The sequence below is a fragment of the Etheostoma cragini genome, chromosome 4, assembly GCF_013103735.1.
Source record: "Etheostoma cragini isolate CJK2018 chromosome 4, CSU_Ecrag_1.0, whole genome shotgun sequence".
In the NCBI taxonomy this organism is placed as follows: Eukaryota; Metazoa; Chordata; class Actinopteri; order Perciformes; family Percidae; genus Etheostoma; species Etheostoma cragini.
The window spans coordinates 16,932,339-16,954,824 of record NC_048410.1 but is presented as its reverse complement, the minus strand read 5'-3'; the positions used below and the strand labels follow the sequence as shown (position 1 = coordinate 16,954,824).

At 41.0% G+C, this 22,486-nt stretch overlaps 1 protein-coding gene across 11 annotated transcripts in view; it reads left to right on the top strand.

Moving 5' to 3' along the window:
• kaznb (kazrin, periplakin interacting protein b) overlaps positions 1-22,486 on the top strand; it is a 105,950-nt gene that overhangs the window by 32,168 nt on the left and 51,296 nt on the right. For 10 of the 11 annotated variants that reach the window (XR_004656392.1, XR_004656393.1, XR_004656395.1 and 7 more), the window contains one exon: positions 11,970-12,177. Coding sequence is in view for 7 of the 11 variants with exons in the window: in XM_034869849.1 (XP_034725740.1) it covers positions 11,970-12,177 (208 nt within the window). In the remaining 4 variants the exon portion in view is untranslated. Of the gene's footprint in view, positions 1-11,491; positions 12,178-22,486 lie in introns of those variants that run through there. The other variant, XM_034869851.1, reaches the window with a different exon arrangement.

Below are 22,486 nucleotides of genomic sequence, written 5' to 3'. Positions count from 1 at the left end.
TGTACAGGTACATAACTTGGAAGAAAAACCTAAACAGAAACTCAGCAATTTTATGAATATTACACAGATACGCAGATGCAAACATTTATTTATGTGTCATTTAACAGTATATTATACTTTAATGCGTGTTCCATCACATTGGATTATAATTAACTTTAGCAGGGTAAGACAGAAAGAGGAAGTGTAAGAGCACTATACTGTACTCTTCAGCCACTCATCCTCATATGTGATTGATGTTTAGTCATGCAGTATCTCTTTAGGCAGTAGTGGGATGACCATTGAGGTTTCAAAGCCATGTGTCATGAAAGGTGGCTTTCAGGTCTTGAAGAATTGCAGTCCAATGTGATTGTTATCCTTTGTAAACAAAGTGCCTTTGATTGTGGGTCAACAAATACTCTTTTTTTCCTTCTCCTTCCTGCTTCACTCCCGCTTTAATTAATCTGACGTTTTGTTCGTCTCCATTTCATTTTGCTCTTCCTGACAGAATTACATGTACAAACTGCAAGGCAGCAGACATCACGTGAACATACAAAGTGCTCACAAAGTCTTAATAGATACACATAACACTTTGAACACCAAGGGCAATAAACACACAAGGACATGTCTGCAAGTAAACTGCTTAGGTACACGCTCTGGAGCATATTCATCGTTCAGCATGACTGTAAAATGATACTATGGTAATTAGTTTGCCCACATGCAAAATTTTTAGAAACATTTCATTGTTTTGCTTGCCATGGATCTTAGTGTTAATGCCCTGTTATAATCCCTTGCAAGAGCTCAACTCCCTGAGCCAGACAAGTTTTGGATTCAGACAAACTAATTTAGCATGCAGATTAATGCAATTCCAAGCCCCTGCAGGAGCCAGCATATTAAACACATTTAAATCACATACATTTACAATTAGTATAAGTTGGAGCCATTAAATAAAAGACATAATACAAAACTATCTCATCAGCACAGTTTGTCTATCCTAACACATTTGCACAAGTGCTTTGCCCTTTTGCACTAAAGCATATGTAAAGTACTCGTACCCTCTAACTGCAGTCTTTAACAGGTTTTCAGGCAGGAAAACAAACCTCCTTTTCCTTCAATTATATTCATGGATGAGTCAGCCATATTGCCCTAATTAAAATAATCAAAGTCCTGCTGTCAGGTTGGCACTTATTCTGCACTGTTGTGGCTTGTGTTTAATTGCGTTTGCATTTTAATGTTTGAAATGTTTGCGTGTGCATTTGTGCGTGTGTGTGTGTGTGTGTGTGTGGGTGTGTGGGTGGGTGGATGGGTGGATGGGTCGATTTGGGTGGTGCATATATGTGCATGAAAGGCTCTCTGTGCAGAATAGTATGCTAAGTCTGGAATACTGAGAGAGTTTGCAACGGCCTGGTTTTAGTGTTCCTTCTACTGACTCCCACTGCACGCTTGAATGTCTTTCAATTTAGTCTTTCTGATAACTTGACTCTCTCTCTAGCAGAGATAAATGTTGAAATATAATAAATGACTTTGCAACTTCACGTTTTGGCTCCAACCTCATCTCTCTCACACTCTGCCCTTCCATTTCTCCTTATTTATCTTTCTCTACGCTTCCCTTGTTGCTCTTTTTTCAACTTGTTCCTACAAGTTTCATATCTTGTAGTATTAGCTTCAGCATATAAAGAAAGTACTTCCCAGTGCATAGCGACTTGTAGTTCTTAGGAACAATTTTGAATTCTCTCGGTGCAACACAATTGTTATTTTATCTTTAACAATGAAAAACTTTTTCACTCTATTATGTCATATATTTTTTAAACATTTTAATTGTTTTTCTCATCTTGTGCAAAAAATGTAGCACTTAAAGACATTACTGAGGCAATAATGACAGGCATTTTATCTTTCTGACTGCAATAAACATTTTTTAATAAGAAGCGGACTGAGGATGTCACTTGGAAGAGAAGAAATTGGAAGTATACAGTGTATTGGCATGCATACAAAGTAGCTGAATAAGGACACCAATAAAGCGGCAATGGGGGATTATTGTCTCTAGTGTTACTATTCATTGGAACTGTCCTCTAGAGGGAAAACACATGATAGTAAGATGAGTCTCTCAATCAATAGGCTTTGCAGATGTGCCTTTACACACACCAACAAGAGAATAAGCTTATCAACACACTGTACCCAAACAGCTCTTCATCAGATATGGATAAATCTATCCTTAGTAGTGCATGGCCTTTTCCCCCTTAAACACATCTGTCAGTTATTTGCCTGCAGTGCTACATTTAACCTGGGAGTTGTTCATTGGTGCAGAAAATACCTTTTGGCAGATGGTAATGCTGTTAGCTTTAGTTACTATAAGGTATAGTTTGATACATGGTATAAACACTTTGACCAATACCACTCTTGCCTGTGCAGTTAATACGAACAGTCGAGATGTATTGTGTATATTTTTTAGCTTTAGAGTTGCTGGACTTTTGGACGGAGCCAAGCTAGCTGTTTCCCCCTGTTTCTTTGTGCTGAGCTAAGCTAAGCTAACAGGTTGCTAACATCATTTTTACCACACAGATATGAGAGTGGTATTATCTTAGCAAGAAAGCAAATAAATATATTTCCCAAAACATCAAACTTCTTCTTTAAGTGATCTTCCTTTCTTCTAGTTGGAGATTCATTATTTCACCGTGGAAACAAGTGTCTCCCAAACTCTCTTTTATTTACAGAAGAAGCCAGACAGCAGTCCTGCCCCGTCATCTCTTTATCTGAGGCTTGCCCAGTTGTCCTGGGAGGTGTTCACTAACCTGCTCTCAGCAGCCTGCCATTATTAGCCAATAAATAACTAAACGTATATCATAAATCAACAGGGAGAGTTTTGTCAGAGTGATTTCCACTGCAGTTGCCCTCTGAAAATCACTTTGCTGCTGTGAGAAAAGAAAGAGGGAGAGAGATGGATGGATGGTGGAGAGTTTGTCAATGAATGAGGTTCTCCATTGTGTAAGAAAATGTTTTACCTTGAGAGATATCCTCTAGTAGCATCAGCCAGAGACAGCTGCTTTGCTCTTTTGAACAGCTGGTCAATAGTTATAACCTGTTTTTTTTTTTAGTATCAGTACTTTGATAAAGCAGCCTTTGGCAACTCCAACGATTTCATTTAACTTGGATTCATTCAAATGACACTTTAATTATGTTGATTGATTGAACACTGTTAGCTATCTTTCCCATCTTTCCTGTGAGCTATAGGCACATATTTTATTTGCTCAACATAGCTGTGTAACTGTGCCTCCTGCAGAAGAGAGCGGAGGGCAAAGAAAGGGGTGAGGAACTCAATTAGACAGCAGAAAAGTAGCTGAGTGTGTAACGCTATGTGCAAAACATGCACGTTTTGAATCGATGCCGGCTCTGTTTGTGATCTCACCGTGATCTGCGTGTCATTAGAAAGGACTGCAACATCCAGCTCTACAGCACGTGTTGAAAACAAAAGTATGACTGTGGCAGAGTGGAATTGAGCCAACATAATGGGCTGAGGACTGGCAATGCAGGGCACCACTGGGAGAAGAGGCAATGACAGACCAGCAGGGAGCAGAAGTGAGGTAGAGGGGGGAATGCGCTATGTTGCAAAATGGGTCTTTGTGGATAGAAGGCATCTGATACAGTGAAGAAATGTCGTTTTCCACAGTTTTTTTTCCTCATCATAATGTGACGTATATTTCCCCTCCCTCAGGTCTTGTCATCATAACTAAGCCTTTTTCCCTCCCTTTCTATTCCCCTAGAGTGCAGACAAGCCTTTATCTTGAGCCTCATCAAGGCCTCTGGCACCACGTTTCATCCGCAACCCTGTCGACCGTTATCTCCAAGTGGACAGGCTGTCAAGCTGTTTATTATTACCAGACTATCAGATGGGGGAAGGACATGGCTGCAAGGCGTTGGAGTGGAACTTGGGGAGGACTTTGGGTGACAGACGTGCTGAGCTTGACAACCGATTATAGGTGCTTCACTTGAGGTCTTATCTCAGCCTCCGTAGGGCCAGCGTAAGGGAAGGGAGTTTAGCTCTCTGCAAGAGTTCAAGCCGCAGAGAAGGAGTGGAGCTGCTGCTTTTTACTGTTCAACAACATGTTGATAGCACCCTGCTGACGGATTGAGCGAGCATTTGGTGATTTAAGATCGTAATGCATATAGCGTCGTCAGAAGCTGACTGTACTGTTGGGTGCATTTGATAGCAAACATTTGAGCAAAACCTCAAATGCAACTAAGCCAGAATTAAGTAAATGCAAAGATATTCAGATCATAAGTGATCCTTTACATCCTGAGCTTTAACCTTCAGGGCGGCATTGTAGACAAGTAGGAGACACCACAAATGTGCACGGCAAACCGTTCTAGCTAACTGCAGTTAGAATACTAAATGCTGCAGTGAAAACACTAACATATCACCAAATGAAGTTTTTAAGGTGTACTTGTTATCAAACAGTTGTGCATTTACACAACCACAAACAACATGTAACATTCATTTGGAGTCATGCTTCTGGCCACCTGGCAAATGTAGGTCCAATATTTACTCCACTTTCACTGTAGCTCTGTTTTGGTCTCTACCTACTCCTAAAGGAAATATCTTGCTTTTCTAGCAGCTAATCTTCCCACAGTTTTCACCGGCCAGTCTGTTTGTCTGCTGTATTGTGCTGTACGTGCTTACAGCACAGCTGCCTGCTCTGGCTGAAAGACAACACTGATGAGAGGGGTGAGAGTAGTAGTGAGTTACTGAGGAGACACATTATGTGATTGATTGTTCATATAGAAATACTGATTAAAGTTGCTTTAATTTACCATGTGACATTGTTGTCCACAACATCACATAAACATCACATTTATTGACAATATTGTCAATGAAACTAACAAGTAACTAACTAGAAAGCTAGTGGAGCGAGAGAGTTAAAAAGAGAAACAAAACAACACAGATGAAGAGAAAGAGTTGAATTTCCGCACCCTGCTATTCACTGTTTACTCCATCAATGCCTCTCTGTCCCTGTGTGTCACCACTCGGGGCAAAGGCTTTTTCTCCCCATCACTTGCACAGACATAAATACCCATTTTTTTTTCTCCAGCTGTGACATTAGCATTTGATAAATCTGCATTCTGTGTGAATACTTAAAGCAGTGAACTGTAAGTGACATAGACTCAGCTTTCTATAGCTTTTTGCTGTTCACTCACTATCATGTAATGCATGCTTGATGATCTTTTTTTAATGTTGCATCAGTAAATGTTCTTTAATATATAAAAAAATCAATCACCACGTTAGTACATGCACAAACATGTTTTTTGTGCATGATTATTGCTGTGTGAAAGTGGTGCCATATATAAACATCAAAGGGTCTTGTTTTCCACAAATGTTGTCAAAAGACAACAAGAAGTAGTGGTGCAGAAAACACTTTTTAATTTGTACCGTTTGTAAGGAAACCTTGACTCAACTTTTTTTTTTTTTTACTCAGTTTACACAAACAAACACACGCTACACTGATGGTGAACAGACAAAAGTGTGATCCAAATGCGATGACAATTAACCTGTCTACAAGTAAAGAGTCAAAACTCTTGTTCTCTTTGATGATGACGGACAGTGTGCGGTGTACTGAGACAGCTTTTGTCCTAAATCCTGCTGTTTTTTTCAGTTGCCACCAGACTGGACATTTTGACATAGAGATTTAGAAATTCAGAGCTGCTGCTTGTGAAGGGTGCGATTCAGAGCGCTTCTGTATATGGAGACTGGAACCTACTTTCTAAATATCTATCTGAAATATGCAGTTTTTCAGAAGAAATAATGTTACCAGTGTCCTGTAAAAAAGCCCTCTAGAAATGCTTGTTGTGCGTTTCAGGGGCCTCGTTTATTTGGTCATTCTCAGTAACAATTTAGCAAACAGGACTGTTATTACTTAACCATGGAATGAACCCCAAATATTTTAATTTCATATCTGCTCTATTCATAAATTAGGAGTTTTCTTTTGGAAATCAAATTAAAATTATTTATTGTACAAGAGCAATTACAGACTTCATTGCCACTGTTGCTGACAATTCCGCCATTGATGTGATACAGTGGCATAAGGATAAAGTGGACATGCAGATGCAAATGCAAGGCACACTTTTCTGGCTTCCTTGCTCATTGCACAGTCATGACATTGTGGCGTTAGTTGCAAGTGGCTAAGTTAGGTGTTCTGTCCTGACACTCATGTGTCACACCTTCAGTCCCAAAGGACAGCCACACAACTTGAGATGTTACTGTGCATTTCACCCCTGCAGTGTGTGCGCTCACCAATGGGAGTTTCCCTTCAGACTATCTGGAAACAGAAGCCACATATCCTGATGTCAACAATACACTCCTCACTGAATGACCAAATGTGAAAATCTTAATCCTGCACTGTGTGCCACCAGGAAGCTATGTGGGAAGAGTTGTTGGCCAACACCTTTCTGGCCAACACATTTCTGAGTCAAGTTTTCCCTCTGATGGATCTTCCTGTTTTTACATCGACACCTAGGCGGAAATGAATCTATGAAACATGGTAGCCAAGTTCTTCATGGCTTAAAGGGCGCTTATAGGAATGGAGTGATGAACACATCATCCTGGTGAATCTGCACACCTTGTAACACAATTTTTTGAATATATTTCTTCTATTTCTCAATTCTACACCTTTCCTAGCTCCTCCCTTTCACACATGAAACTATACCACACTCACACATGCTAACAGGCACATTACTACAATATTACTGTAATATATACTATTACAAAACTTTCTTTTTCTCATAGCATTTGATGGACATTACTAGGTCTAGTGGAGTGAAGTGAATGTTTTCCCAGGGCATCTGATAAGACCTGTATAAATAGTTGAGCGGGGCATTATATCACTTTGCTATTGGGCAAAAATGGAAAGCATTCCAGTGTGCGGAGGATTAGTCGATATTCAATTAACCCGGGCAGACAGACATGGTGACTGTTTATCAATACCTCTTTTTAACTGCACACCGTTGGCACACTTAATTAAACTTCGCATTAGAATGCATCAAACAAGTGAGCAAACTAACAACACAAACACTTGGCCAAGTTTGGAAAAGTGAAACAAATCCATAGAAACACTGGTGCGATGACTGGTTATTCAAGGGAGTTAACCCAGTTCCTGCCCTGGTTGAAGGTCTCTGCCATGGCCATATACACTTTCAGTCATGCTGTAGAGACAGGAGGACTTTATTTGTAATGGACACAACGCACTTATGGTTATTGATGTGTATCTGGGACATTTCACGACCCTTGACCCCAAAGTCATTCATTTCCTTGCATTCCACAGTTGAGCATATGAAAGCCCTCACATTGCTCAGAGCAGCCTGTTGTTGTGGGGTTTCATATGAAAGAAGACTTAGCTGTCACATTCTTTAACAAAACCAGTTGTGTTGGAATTATTTGACCCTTCTGTGTAAAGCTAGAAGTGGAGATGACACTCCTTCCTGCCTTGTGCTACACATCGTGCTTGTCCTTTGCTAATCAGCTACAAATCAGGGCCAGTGCACTAATCGGGGACAGTGATGTGACTGTCTAGACGGTGATAATGATCTGCTAACATGTCATGTGATCAAAAATGCCAGTTCCGGTGAATGTCTTTTCACAAAACCTACTGTAATAATTGTTCTGTTTGCAAATCATTGGTTTTGAGCACAGATGTTGATAGATGTTACAAAAAGATAAAATGATACAGAGGCTAGAGACAGAAAGAGGACAGATTGAAAAAGCAGGAAAAACAAACAAACTGAAATATCTGGATAGCTCTTGGATGGATTACCATGACATTTTATTATAAAGGCATTTATTGTCTCCGTAGGATGAATCATATACATACCTTGTGATAACATTTCATGTGGTGCCACCAGCAGGTTGACATTTTTGAATGGATTGACATGAATTGTGGTACAGTTATTTATGTTGCCCAGAGGATGAATCCTTATTCAAATAACGTTGGTTGTCCCCTGACTGATCACCTAACACCATGATTAGGTTAAAAATGTTATTTGTCCAATACTTTGAAAAAGCACATACACTTATTCCTACCACTCTTATGATGCTACCCCACTGCAGATAGATGTACATATCTGTCTACATGGTTCATTCAGTACATCCATATTTTTTTTTATTTATATTTTGTTTTTTGTTTCTTACTACCAGTATAATGTCACTGCTGCAACATTGCACATTTCTGTACATGTTGTTCAAACATTGTTCTAATCACATGGCCATATTTATTCTTCTCTTATAACACTGCTATATATTTCTGTCCTGCCTATGCACCACCTGTCTAAACTTTTGCATTGCATTGCACATTTCTGCTTTTTTTGCACTTCTGGTTGTACGCAAACTGCATTTCGCTGTGTTTGTACTTGTACACTGCATAATGACAATAAAGTGGAATCTAATCGAAATGCAGTCATAAAATAATTGCCATTAACCAATCTTTAGCGACCACTCAAAGTGCTTTAGAATACAAGCCAGCATTCACCCATTCACACTCACATCCATACACCGGTGACAAAGGCTAACATGCAAGGTGCCACCTGCTTACCATGTGCCAAAAACATACAATCACACACCCAAGCACGCACGCACACACAGGAGAAATTTGGGGTTCAGTCTCTTGCCCAAGGACACATCAACATGTAGACTACAGGGGCCAACCATTCATTTCACCTTCAGCCTTATGACAATTAAATATATAAAGTTAGTATATTAGTCTATTGCCCGAATAATTCATTGACTATGACTATTGACTAATCCTTTCAACACTTTTTTTATAGTGTATGGTTTTCTGTATATTTCTGTGTATGGTATCTCTGACAGTTGAGATTAAAAGTTCAGTTAGCATAAACCCAGAGATGGCAAAAGTTCTCACTTTCCATACTCAAGTAGAAGTACCAATGTTTGTTTCAAAATACTCTGGTAAAAGTATAAGTACTGATTTAACTTCTTTACTCAAGTAAATGTAACACAGGCTTGAAAATTTATATAAGTATAAAAGTAAAAGTAGCAAAAATAGCAAAGCTACCTGGACCACACAAATGTTACCAGAGTGCAAGCTGAGAAACTTTAGTGGACATAAAAAAAAAACTCTTGAAATCCAGACCTGAATCCAAAAGATTAAGGGTCTGACATTGAGTTATGAAAGTCGCCCCTCTTGCGGCACCAAGCATGCATTTAAAAATCTCACTGCACACAATTGGATAACACTACGACCAATCACAACAACACACGGGGTGACGTATCCAGAGCCCCATATGCTTAGCTACCAGCAGTGCTAACTGGTAGATTAAACCGCCTTCATCTGCTTAGCTCGTCTCTGGCCCGCCTGTATCAGATTAACCAATGTGATTGGTGCAGCTCTGCCTAAAACATCACATACATGATTATTGTGACAGAGACTGTCTAACTACATACTAGCGAACCAAGGCATCGTCCATTGCTAGCAAGAGAACAAATGTAACTGACCATTAACGGGAACTTAATGCTGAAACAAACAACAAATAGCTTTTGATAACAACAAAAAGGTGCATTTACCTTACTATTTACTATGTGTTTTTTTCAAATTCAATGGTGAATTCTTGATAGCCAGCAGTTTGAGGGGTTTCGGTTGGCACAATTGCAGCACATTAGCCAAGAGTCATTCTTGATGCTTACTATCTCAACCATCTCTCTCAGATAAGGCAGAAGATGACTGGGAATACTTTGCGCTCTTGTCTGCCGAATTGCTCCATTTTCTTCATTTCCAGTCACGTTGCCGTCCATACTACTATGCTAACATTACCGCCATCAAGCCGCACTGATTTCCTGTGAATGAATCGGTGGAGTGGTCTTGTAGTGGTGCACTTTTGCAACATATATTCTCATCCAATTAGATTTAATTTGTATGACCGCAAAAAATAATAACGGTGACTACTGAATTTATTTGAAACTAAAGTAATGAGCCAATTGTGTAAAATGTAAGAAGTAGAAAGTAAAAAGTTGGCACAAAATAAATAGTATAGTAAAGTAAAAATATTTGAAAAATCTACTTGAGTACAGTATATCGTCATGAACCCCTTGCTTATACTATCCACTTGTCTGTGTATGATTGTTTGAACCCGAGGAAGAACTGATTGATACATGTTGGCCTTGTTTTAACCATGCAGCCACGACAATAGAGGCGTTTGAACTACTTTTATCAAAGCATATTTTGGGGGAATGAATGTCCTTTCTCGTGGACAGCCTATTTTATTCTATATCACTCTAGCAAAGACATTGTAAAGTAAATATTCTGAAAATTCGGTATACAGTATGTCTCACCACAAACACTGCTTTATCACACAAGAAAACTGTAGAGAGTACAGGAGCTGATAAGTTGAGGCAGGCCAGTTGTAATATTCTCCAAGGGGCCCCACTGATGGGCCCGTGAAAGTCATAGACATGATCTGATCTGTAACACGTCATTGGGCGGAATTCATCATAAGGCCAGGACCAAACTAGCAGTGTAACCAACAAGTTGTGTCTACCGCTCGGTCATTAGTCTCGCAGGCTTGCAGTTCCATCTTTACTTGTCTTTCTGTCATTGTGTGAATACTAATGAGCATTGAGCCGTTATCGCCCGAGCCTCAGATGACAGCGTCTCAGTGATGTATCACTCATCAGCCTCAGTTTCTTGCCAGAGACAGGATGTGTTTTCTTACTTGGGAAATGAAATGTCAAATGCAGATTCCAAGTTGTGATTGCTCAGCAATATCTGGGATTGTTTTAAGTTAAAATGAATGACTTACACCCCCCCCCCCCCACACCCCTGTCTAACCTTTTGTGCGTATGATGGAATTTTACAGCTGCTAGAGATACGAATAGATGGCGATGATGTTTGTTTACTGGGCCCATGGAAAAGCTGAAATATAATCCTTTACACTGTTTTTGATCAAAGAAGTAAAGCTCCACTATGTTCTCGCCACAGCTCGATTGTAATTCTCTGGGCCTCTCCCCTTTGTGTTTAGCCCATTAGAGGGCTGTGCCTCTGCCCTCTGCTAAATTTGCTCCCAGAGTTGAAATGTTTTCCCATTGGATGCCTTGAGCCAGCCCCCTTCCCCTTCCAACGATGTGGGGGTGAGCTTTCCCAGGACAAAGAGATGAATATATAATGGAATGAAAAAAGAGGGGGTGGGAGAGACAAAAAGACAGCGGGTGTGTTAGTGAGAGGGAGGAAGGGAGAATGGGAGCAGGACTGTAAAGATATAGAGGGCTTGACAAGTGCTTGTCAAAGGGTTCAATACTGCTGCCAGGGACATGGAGAGAGAAAAAGTGAAGAGAAACAATCTGTACTTTTTCCCCTATTACAGACCCGATTGCTCCTCATTACAGACTCCATAGGGTGTGTGATACACAACACGCTCTGTAGTTAGAGAGTTACTGGAGAGCAGCTCAGTCCAACTGCATCCCCCCCCCACCTCTCCCCTGGTCCTCCAGCACATGGTACAATCCATTTAAAAGGCTGCATGTCATCTCAGTGTGTGCTGGGTCCTCTCTGAGAGCAGCTGCTCACAGCACATTCTCCTCTGCGGGAGCACTCACTTTCCACTCTGCCCGTTAAGCTAAATTTCTTTTCCTCTTCTGTATTTTTTCTTTCTCTGCTGTCGCTCACGGTCCCTCTTTCTCTCTTTCTCCCACACTCCCTATCTTGCTCTACTTTACCCTGCACACACACACCAACTGACACACACATGTTTTCTCTGACTGCATGGTGCTTGGCCACACAGATGTTATTCTTTGTGCAGTAACAGGTAGACATCCTCTCAGCGGAGAACAGAAAAGGGACCGGCGTTTGGCTTTTCTTTTTTATATGTATGAAGTAAACTGTGAGAGAAGAAGCCCAGGTGGTGGAGGAGGAGGAGAAGAGGGGGACAAGAGGAGGAGGAAGCTTCACCCCCTCTAATGCTCCGCTTGACATCATGCTGCTCTGTGTGGATTTGGTCCTCAGGGGAAAATTCTTAAAATGATGGAAGACAACAAACAGCTGGCACAGAGGATTGATGGGGCCATCCAGTCCGCCAGCCAGGAAGTGACCAACCTCCGCTCTGAGCTTTCCGCCACCAGCCGTAGACTGGCGGAGCTGGGTGCCAGCAGCCCCCCTGCCTTGGAGAACCACCACAAGTACAATCACCACGATGACAGCCTCCACTATCGGGGTGAGTGTCACAGCATGTACATGTTTGTGGATGTGTGTGTGCGTGTGTTTGTGTGTTTGTGTGTGTGTTTGTGTGTGTGTGTGACAGTGAGAACATGAACATGTGTGAATGTTTTGAAATCAACAGTGGAAAGTATTTGGGGAATGTGCAGCAGGGTGACTAATATCATTCCACCCTTCCTCCACTGACTTATTTTTCCCCAAAGTCCACACCAGAATGACATTGGGAAAGGGATCAGATTGAAAAGAAAGAGAACAAGGGACACACTGAGTGTTGTTATAGACGGGAGGGGCCAGGGTTAGAGAGCGTGGGCCATAGCCGGTACAGGTTTGGTTTCCCAGGCAGCGGCTGGGCTCCTCTGGGGCTGCACTCCTTTCAGCTCTGGCTCCTTCTCCGCTCTCTTCCCAAGTCTGGCAAGGAGTCTCAAACTGAGCTTTTGGCCCAGAAACTGTATGCCAACATCTCTGACGAGGGCTGCCGACACCATTGCACTGCCACTGCTGGGGAAGAGATGTGATGGATGAGGAATGAGCTTTAAACTGAAGTTTTCATGGGAAGTTTTGGCTTAATGTCGTGCAATGACGTGTTTTCTAATAGCACTTAATAGAATAAGAATAATAAATATTGCTTTATATTAAGTTGTTGCATGCCTAATGACGCTTTTCTTATGTTTAGAACTATTTAATGTTCAGCTTGTGTAAGACGATGGCCTGTGTCTAATTAAACCTTCTTATGACAGATTCTGTTAACTACTTTTATATAGCTGACATATAGCTGGTATGGGAGTAAGTCTCTGGGATCTTGTTCGTTTATTACCCTTTGCCTGTTGAAATCAAATTATTGAGCAACTAACTAGACATGACACACAAAACTGTCAGAATATAAAATTACCTGACAAATGTAGGTAGTATTTCATTGCCTGCATGTAAAAAACGTTTGGCTTGTGGAAATAGTAAAAGATGCCACTAAAAAAGACCTCATGTTTCAGGTCTTTGGCCTCGTGGTGTCTGTGTTCTGTATCTGCCTTGGATGTGTTTAGAAGCATGGGCGTTGTTGAGATCATACCCAACTGGGCCTGGTCTCATCGTCCATTAAATGACTCCCTGTGTTGAGCCTATGTAGTTGAGCAGCATGTGATTCCTAATGTCTTCTGCTGGCCCTAAGGGCTGATCTGTGTGAAATGTGGTTTTAGAGCGCTGATGTACTTGTTTTTAGCTCTGTGTTGGCATGTGAATCATGTTCATACAGCGTTTCGTCAGAGTCTTGGTTGTGCACATTCTCAGGAATTAATGCATTAATTTGTCTTCAAGATTCAATTAAAGGGGAACTTAATTTCACACATGATGCAACCCTAACCCTGTATAAGGTCTGAGAAAACAACAATGATTTCAAAACGATGACATCTTAGAGATGCATTTTGCCATCAAGTTGTATTGAGGGAACTGTTGGAGACAGCACATTTGGAGTTTAATCCATACGTGCCTTCACTGCGTTGGCTATGAACATGAATTTTTTTAACTGTTTCTTTCAAGTCCCCCAACTTTCTGAAAGTGTAATACTAAATTGATTTAACACCCCTTTGTGCACATGAACAGTGGGGGCAGTTAATCAGGATTTGGTTAAAGGTCAGCAGCACACAGTGAACACAACAACAATGGCTGTGATTAAATGGTTATTTGAGAAAATTAGAGATGGTTGCTGCTCCTTTTTCTCCGGTGGCCTCATCAAGAATTAAGTGTGCTCCATTACTGTTTAGTTATGTTTGTGGTGTGCAAAACAAAATCTGCATTACGCTATGGCAAAGGTTATGCCAGGTTCTACTTTTTTGCTGGACAACGCTGCTGTGTTAACCTCATTTGAGGGGTAGCATTTTTTCTTCCACAGGGCTGAAATGGTCTGAAAACTTGGGCCTTAGTATTTAATCTTTAAAGTTGGAATAACTCAACTGCAGTGAGTTATGTGTTGTGTCCATCATGCGTGCTCTCTGTTTCATTCCAGCAGTGGTAAAGGCAGCCTGACATTCCCACATTCCTGAATGTCAGTGATGTCATACTTCCTGTTCCCAGAGGCCAGGCCAGCAGTCAGGTGACTAATCAAACCAAACACAGCCCCACAGTCCTCCACCAACACAGCAGAGCCCTCACATTACCTGCATAAAGAAGGATGAGCCTGAGAACTGCTTTTAAGATTTTAAGTTTAAGATGATTTGTCTAAGAGATCAAAGAGGTTAGACAGTTTGGTGTGTGATGAGCCAGCATTAGCATGCAGTGGCTTAGGGAGATTAAATGTTCTTTAGGTGTGTAAACCTCTCACGGCCAGGCTGTTTGTTAGTCCGTTTGTTGACGCTGCCCTGTGCAGGATCAAAGCAGCTGCACAGACAAGGTTTTTTAATATGCGTGAACCTACTTCCTGTAAAGATATTATACCATGCCAAAATATCAGGATTTTTACTGTTTCCCTGTAGATCTTCAATAACTTCATCTCTGACAGATAATTCTATAAACACAGCACTTCAGCCTGCGGTTCCCAATGAACAAAAGAATCATCCAAAACTTTTAGCCCCTACACCGTGCATCAGGATTAACTTAATTAAGCTTTTTGCTTTTGTAAATGTTGTGTAATATTTTAAAGCATATATCACTTTCCAAGATATTGTTTATTTACATCACATCTTTGTTTTAGAGTACAGTAGATTCAATGGAAAGGTCTTTAGATATATTACCTGCCTCCTTTTATCAAGCCATTGGCAGTGATGTTGGGGTGATGAAACTCCCTCAGTTGTAGCCCTTCCTCTTAATTCATCAAATTGTTGTCAAAGCCTTGTTTAACATTCCTAAATGACACTGATGTGTCAGTGCCAATTGATTGCATTGCTGCCATATCTTATGACCATCTGACTTGTGAGGAAAAATATCCAGCTTGCACTTAATTAGTCTCAGGGAACAGAGGCTGTATGAAAATACTTTGCCCTTTAAAATCAATGTTAGCTCACCTTATGGGATATTACATTATTAATACGGTTATCCTCTTGGTAGATTGGTGCTCTGCCGTTGGGCTGTTAGAAAGGGCTCATAACAAACTCATGGAAATCTGCCAACACTAATCTATAAACCTTTCTAAAACACAAGATGAGACAGCTTTTCGTGACTCATACAGTCACCAAAAGCGGATGGATGATACATTTTTACTTATCCCAGAGCGTTGCAGTCGATCACGGTCACGGTAAAAAAGGGGCTCAAGGTTTGGACCGTAGCTTTACAAAGTGAGAGGAATTTTCGGCATAGACATTGTTTGGCAATTTGCAGTTGAAAGGAGCACTTACGGGACTAGGATGGGGATTCAATTCTCCAGGTGGAACAAAAAATTAGCACCTGTGTTCTAAAATATCTGGTTCATTGATAGAATACTAAAGGTAGAAAAGATAGAAAACCTAGTAGGAGGTCTACTCACAAGGAGAATTTTGGTGAGAAAATTCAAAGCATCAAATTCTGTTGGGGGAGGCTAAAGACTATGCTTTTTAGAAACCTGGTGAAACATTTTGCAGTTTCAATCATTCACTTTCAGACTTAGGGTCAATTTTGATGTTTTTGGCAACTATGGCTGTGTGTTTGATTCCCAATCGCCCTGACAAAGTGTTTTGAATTTGCCACAGCTCTGATTCTTGCCTGAAACTGGCCTTTTCTCATTGGTGACAATGGCAGAGGCTAGCATTAACAATCATCATTCATATCACAGAAAAACATGATTTTTGACAAACAAATGTTTATCACTAATGGCCGTTATGGAATTGTCAGATTATTGAGAAGACTGGTGTTTCTATTATCTCATGCATGGGTCTCAGCCATTAATGTTAACGTTTTTTTTTTTTTTTTTTTTTTTATCGTAATCAGAATTAAGAGTGCCTTGGATTTTCCCCTCTTGCTTGCAAAAGTTTTTATTTATTAAGCTAAATGTACCCTAGTTTTGTCCTTTTTTTCTTTTTCTTTAGTATGTTAAGAAACATTGAAAGTATTCTTTAAAGTAAAGTTTCAAATGGGAATTTAGATTTTGCAAAAAATACTTTTGATAACCAGCTGATCCTCTTCAACCCTTTCATAGGTGCTATTGAGCATACTCGGATACTGTATCAAAATCAGAATCAGCTTCATTTGACAGTTATGAGGACACATATTAGGCATTTTGCTTTGGACCATCACTGCTCACAATGCACTTACACATACAAAACAAACCACAACACAAAACAAACAATATATACACACTAATATATACACACTCTAAACAAAATTCAGGGATAGAGGACGATACCACTGACGAAACCTTTAAAGACAAATTGCTGTGAAGAGTGCTGAAAAACAGTGTTGATTAATTATTCTCCCAGTGATTATCTTTTCTCTGTAGAGAGGAAAAGCTGCACTGGCTTTAATGCTCTCTGCTGCAGAGTAATTGTGGTGAAGTATCCTCTCCCCATCTGGCCTGAGTTTGCCAGAGGCCCCGAGTCTCTCATTACTTCATCGTGCACATGAGCAGGGCTGGGAACAGAGCGCCAAACTGCTGGGGTAAAATCCCACCCACTCCAGCTCTTTCTCTTTCTTTTACTGTAACGTTCACCAGGGACCACCCGCCTTCCTGTTCGCTGTCCACATGCAGAGAAAGTATGCAATATACTCTAACCTTCCCCCTGTATCCATCACCACCCGAATACCTTACCCCCTCCCCTCCTCATATTCCCTGCTTGGCCTCCCTCAGCCACGCCCTGTCTGTGGTCATTGCAGCGTGAGAGGAACTGTGTCCAAACAATAGCAAGAGAGAGGCAGACCCTCACTCCCCTAACATTTCTCCCTCTCTCTTCCTCTTCCTCACTAGACTTCCTCCAGTAACAAAACTAATCATGGCATAGCAAGACTCCTGGGGTTCCAAAACCACATGAAAATACCGGTGCTGGGGGTAGGGGAGGATTTGCTCTTAAATTTGGAGAAGATTCAGCCAACAGTGATGATTCCAAAAGACAGAGGCAGTAATTTAACAGTTCCTCATTATCCTCTTAAATTATGGTAAACTAATGGCCTACAGTGCTCACTTTCAAATTAGGAATTCATGACATTTTTATTGCATTACTTTCTTGGAACCAAGCTGAGATTAAATGTAGATTAATACACATCATTTAATCATTATATTGAGTGTATAACCACATTAGTAAGTCAAGGGAAGCTGACTAAAATATGACATCCATCCATCCATGCATCCATCCATCCATCCATCCAGGGTAGGAACAAAAACTGACACCCAAAGCTTTCAGCATTTCTGGACAGATCTCATCAATCCCTGACCAATCAATCCCCACCAGAGAAATTGACAACAATCCCCCATCATCCTTCAGCTCTGCCTCTATCATAGAGGGCGTGCTAACTGGATTTAGGAGTTCCTCAAAATGCTTCTTCCACCGCTGCCATAGCAATGGAAACTTTGAACATTGTCCACTCAGGTTCAATGTCACCAGCCTCCACAGTGATGCACGAAAAGCTACGCCGGAGGTGTGAGTTGAAAGTCTGTCAGACAGGGGCCTCCTCCAAATGTTTCCAATTTACCTACATTTCCCGTTTGGGCTCACCAGGTCTGGCCAGAGTCTTCCCCCACCCCCAGACCCAACTCACCACCAGAGGGTGATCAGTTGAACACTCCGCCCCTCTCTTCACCTGAGTTTCCAAAACTTACGGCCTCAGATCAGATGAAACGATTATAAAATCGATTATTGACCTTCAGCCTAGGGTGCTCTGGTATCACCCACACCCCTATGTTTGAACATGGTGTTTGTTATAGACAATCCATGACTAGCACAGAAGTCCAACAAAAGACAACCACTCTGTTTAGATCAGGGAGTACATTCCTCCCAATCACGCCTCTCCATGTATCTCCATCACTGCCCACGTGTGCGTTGAGATCCCCCAGCAGAATTACGGAGTCCCCTACTGGAGCCCCATACAGGACTCCATTCAAGGTTACCAAGAAGGCCGAGTACTCCAAACTATTGTTTGGTGCATATGCACAAACAACAACCAGAGTTTTGTCCCCCACCAACGCAAGCGTAGGGAGGAGACCCTCTCGTCCGCCGGGGTAAACTCCAACGTAGCGGCGCTCAGCCGGGGGCTTGTGACAAACAAGGCCACCAGGTACTTGCTGACGAGCCCTCCCTTTGGGCCCTGGGCTGCCTCCGGGCACAGTCACTCCCTCTTGATGAATCATACGGGGTTGTTGAACCATTCTTTGTCTGGCCCCTCACCTGAGACCCCTTTGCCTTGGGAGACCCTACCAGGAGCACAAAGCTCCCGTCAACACAGCCCTCAAGTTCATAGGGACACAAAATCTTCTCCACCACGATAAGGTGATGGTTCCTGGAGAGGCAAAAATATGACTACAAATTCAAAACGAACTGTCAGTACAGAAAGAATAAACAAAAGATATGTGACAGATGCATACAGCATAAAAAAACGCCCTATCTTTATAGCAGTGTTTGCTATTTATTTACTTCCTTTTTTAGTGCTTAATTCGTTTTGTCCTCCGTATTCAAGTTTAGTTGAGTGTTTCAACACTTAATAGCTGAACAGGGCTTAGAACTACTTACTGGCCCATTTGGCGGCTTTTGTTTTGCAGTGGCTGGTAATGGCTTTAAATAAATAATGACTCTGGTTATTTGTTTTTACTTTGTAATGGAATGCAAACCCAGGTACTGAACTGACAGAGTTGCATAGGTTGTCCGTTGGAGCAGAAGTCCTGTGGACTTTGACTTGTGAAAGAGTTTCCACTTCTGGATTTGGCTGCCTAGAGAGCAGGGAGGACAGCTGGACGGCATGTATCCACTTTCATGTCCATACAGGGGCAGAGGAAGATGGCCTGTATTGTTCCAATCACTCTGAAATCTTTCCAAGTTTGAGGTTCACCAGAAGGGCATTGTGGTGTGCTACTGATTTCATGTTGCACCATTCGTTAAGGGTCAGATTGGACAGAAGACAGATGACCCCTGTGTGTCTTACGTCTGTTGGCAGAGGTGAAAAAAGTGTTGCCCCGGATGCCAGCTGGAGGGAGCAGTTCTTCGGTTTGGGTGGCAGATGGCTTCAGTGCCATCACCACCCGGCCCTGAGAGAGAATGAGATTTCAAAATGTCAGGTACACAGTCAAGTGAAGCAGAACCAGAAATAAGAGCTGTAAGAAAGATGCCAACTCTAAGACAGGGTACATCTCCAACAGACATTCCTCTGCACTTAAATTTTCCAGGCAAGCTTTATCTGAATGGAAGTTCACAGAGCTAGTCACTGAAAGCCAATTCAAGAGGAACTGAGGAGTACTTGAACCATGACACTGAGCGATGACTTGCTCTCTTGTGTGACACACTGTCTTTTGAGTTGATATTATTCTTATCAGTGAGACTGATATGTCTACATATGCTAATTTGATTCAAGCCAAAGTGCTTGTTTAACTGTTTCCTTCCCACCAACCCAGAACAGCCTTTTTTACCAAGACGATTTTTGTGCCGAAGATACCAAAGATTACGTTTAATATAGATTTCCTGTGTCTAGGTCATGGCTAGGGCTAAGCGCACATTATGAGACTGGCTTTTATTAGCTAGGTAGTAGAGAGAGAAATTGACTAATGAGGAAATTCCTCATCATTATTGCTCCCTCTTATAGTCTATTTCTCCCCCATTTCCTTCATACGGGCCCCTCATCATAACTTTGCATGCAGCAAAGTATTGCTTTTTTCCAGCAGAAAAGGAAATGGCTGTAGGAATCTGACATATGGTGGTTCCTACAGAGTAGAGAATTAATGTTATGGATCGGGTGAAGTATTGCTTCCTGCTTGTGTTTTATGGACCTACTGGATGCTTTATGTGCATCTGGAGAGGATCAGACTGTAGTTCCAGAATTAGGAAACATGCAACACGCACCTCACTTTTGAGGATTTCATTGACTCTGGCTAAGGTTTTACAAAACACAGTACTGTAAACTGGGATGGAGTTATGCTGAAGTCTGATGATGCAGGGTGTCAAACGGAAGCATGCCGAGCCCGTCCTCACCCAGAAAACAACCACATAGGTGGATTACGCAAGAAGCTCATACCGACCGATAATTATCTTTTACCTGTGAGTTTTGTGGACCTTAGTCTGTGACACAATGACGTCAGTGGTGTCATGTCACATCTTCATTTTAGTAGTTTTACCTGACTCCTTTCAATCCAATCCCCAATGTTTTACTAACCCTTACTAAGTATTTTAGTTGCCTAAACTTAACTAGTTCTGTTTAACAGTGTTTCATGCAAGTTCAAAACTGCACCCGTTATGATAAATATAACACTTGAACATATGATTACTGTCATGTGATTAATTAAATATTCAAAAAAGACATTAAATAAAACAGACAGATGTGTTGTCTTTGGAAATCAACCTATAACGTTGTTTAGGTATGAGGATGTGTTGGCTTGACACTGCCGTATCTCATGTGAGGGAGGATATATACAGTATCTCTTATTATTGGCACACGCTGGACTCATGAGTGTAAAAGATTCCCTTTACGTCTGCGGTGAGAGAACGAATGAGCTCTGACAGAGTGTTTAGTATAATTCTCCCAAGTGGGGTGTTTCAAGGCCACTGCCTCAGTGCTGTGGTGTCCGCTTTGCTACAGGAAGTGCAGATAATGATCAGACTTTAAAAAATACAACTCCCCCGTCTCTCTCAAGCCTGCACTCTAAACATCTAACCCTTTGTTTTCACCCTATATCTTCCAAATCCCAAAATTCAAATAATTGCATCTCTAAGAAAAAGAGGAAGAGACAGACAGCAATGGAGAGTTGCCTTCACAACATTCTCAGCTCATCCTATTAAAATGCCTCATTGCTTTAGCAGCGGAGACTTTTTATTGCTGCTGGTACATGTTGTTGCCTTGGCTGCAGTTTCAATCCATTCCCAAAAGAGAATGGACTAGACATAGAGGAAAATGAGTTTTGAAGAAGTGCAGAACACCCCCTGTATCCAGAGGACGCAAAGCGTGACATTCCAGCAGAGCGGAGGATAAGCAGAACACTTTGCCGCTTCTCTGAATCATTTGGTTCACGCAGGCCTCTAGTAAGATTGATGGTCTGAAGGCATCTAAACATCAGGATGATACTGTGCACTTTTGCACACTCACACAATCCATAAAATGGCAAATGCATTGCACTCTGATATCATTGCTCCACACACCCTCAAATTATTGAACTATTGCATAAAACAATGTAACTATTGTATCTATCAAATAACTCAATCTCAAGATGAAATATTTTTTTCTACATAAGTCCTCTGCAGACATCAATTAAGAATTTAAACCAAACGTAGTAGTACGTGCACATGCAGTATATCAAGTCCGGATGGGATCTTATCTGCCAGCTAATTTTCTCTGCAGCCTTTGGGTCATCACTCAAAACTCTGTCAGAATTAGAGATAAAATGATGAGGCCGATTCATTGATTAGCAACTGATAGTGAATAAGCAACCATTTTGATTTTAAGCAAAAATGACAAAGAAATCTCTCTTTCTAGCTTCTCTGAATGTTAACATTTACAGATTTGCAATGATAGTTACTGTAACTGAAGATCGTTGGGGCTGGACTGTTGTTTGGACAAAGCAAGCAATTAAGTGTCATGTTGTGATAAGCATTTTTCACAGTTTTCTCCATGGATTGAGAAAAAAATTTTCAGATTACTTTCAAACAATCTTTATATGCAACTTCAATTTTACATTAAAAATTGAATTTACTATACTATACTGACTATTTTAATAATCAAATTCGTGGTTCAAGCCAAATTGCATAACAATCAATAGTAGCCTCTTAAATGTGAGCCTTTTTGAATTTAACTTTATAGTAAACAAGCAATATGGGCTTCTGGAAATTGTGATTTCATTGTGAGTAAACGATTACAGATTGCCACAAAACTAGATTAACTAAAAATAAAAACAATCATTAGTCGTTTCCATGTCAGATTATACTGTATGTTTGCATCTAGTAGTCGAAGTTGACTTTACATGTTTCTTTCCGAATATCTTTAGTATATATCTTCCCACTGCAACTTAACAACAGATGGCTCTCACTGCAACACACCTCACTGTGTACTTACTGAGCACCACTGCTCAGGTTGTTTCCAATTACTCTAAAATGAATCAATTCAGTGTTTGATTCATCATAAGGTAGAACATGGATTTCAGAAATGAGACAGTCAAAGAACGCCATTAAATTTTGAAAAGACATGACTACACGTTGGTACTGTTTGTTTGATTGAAGCTACTT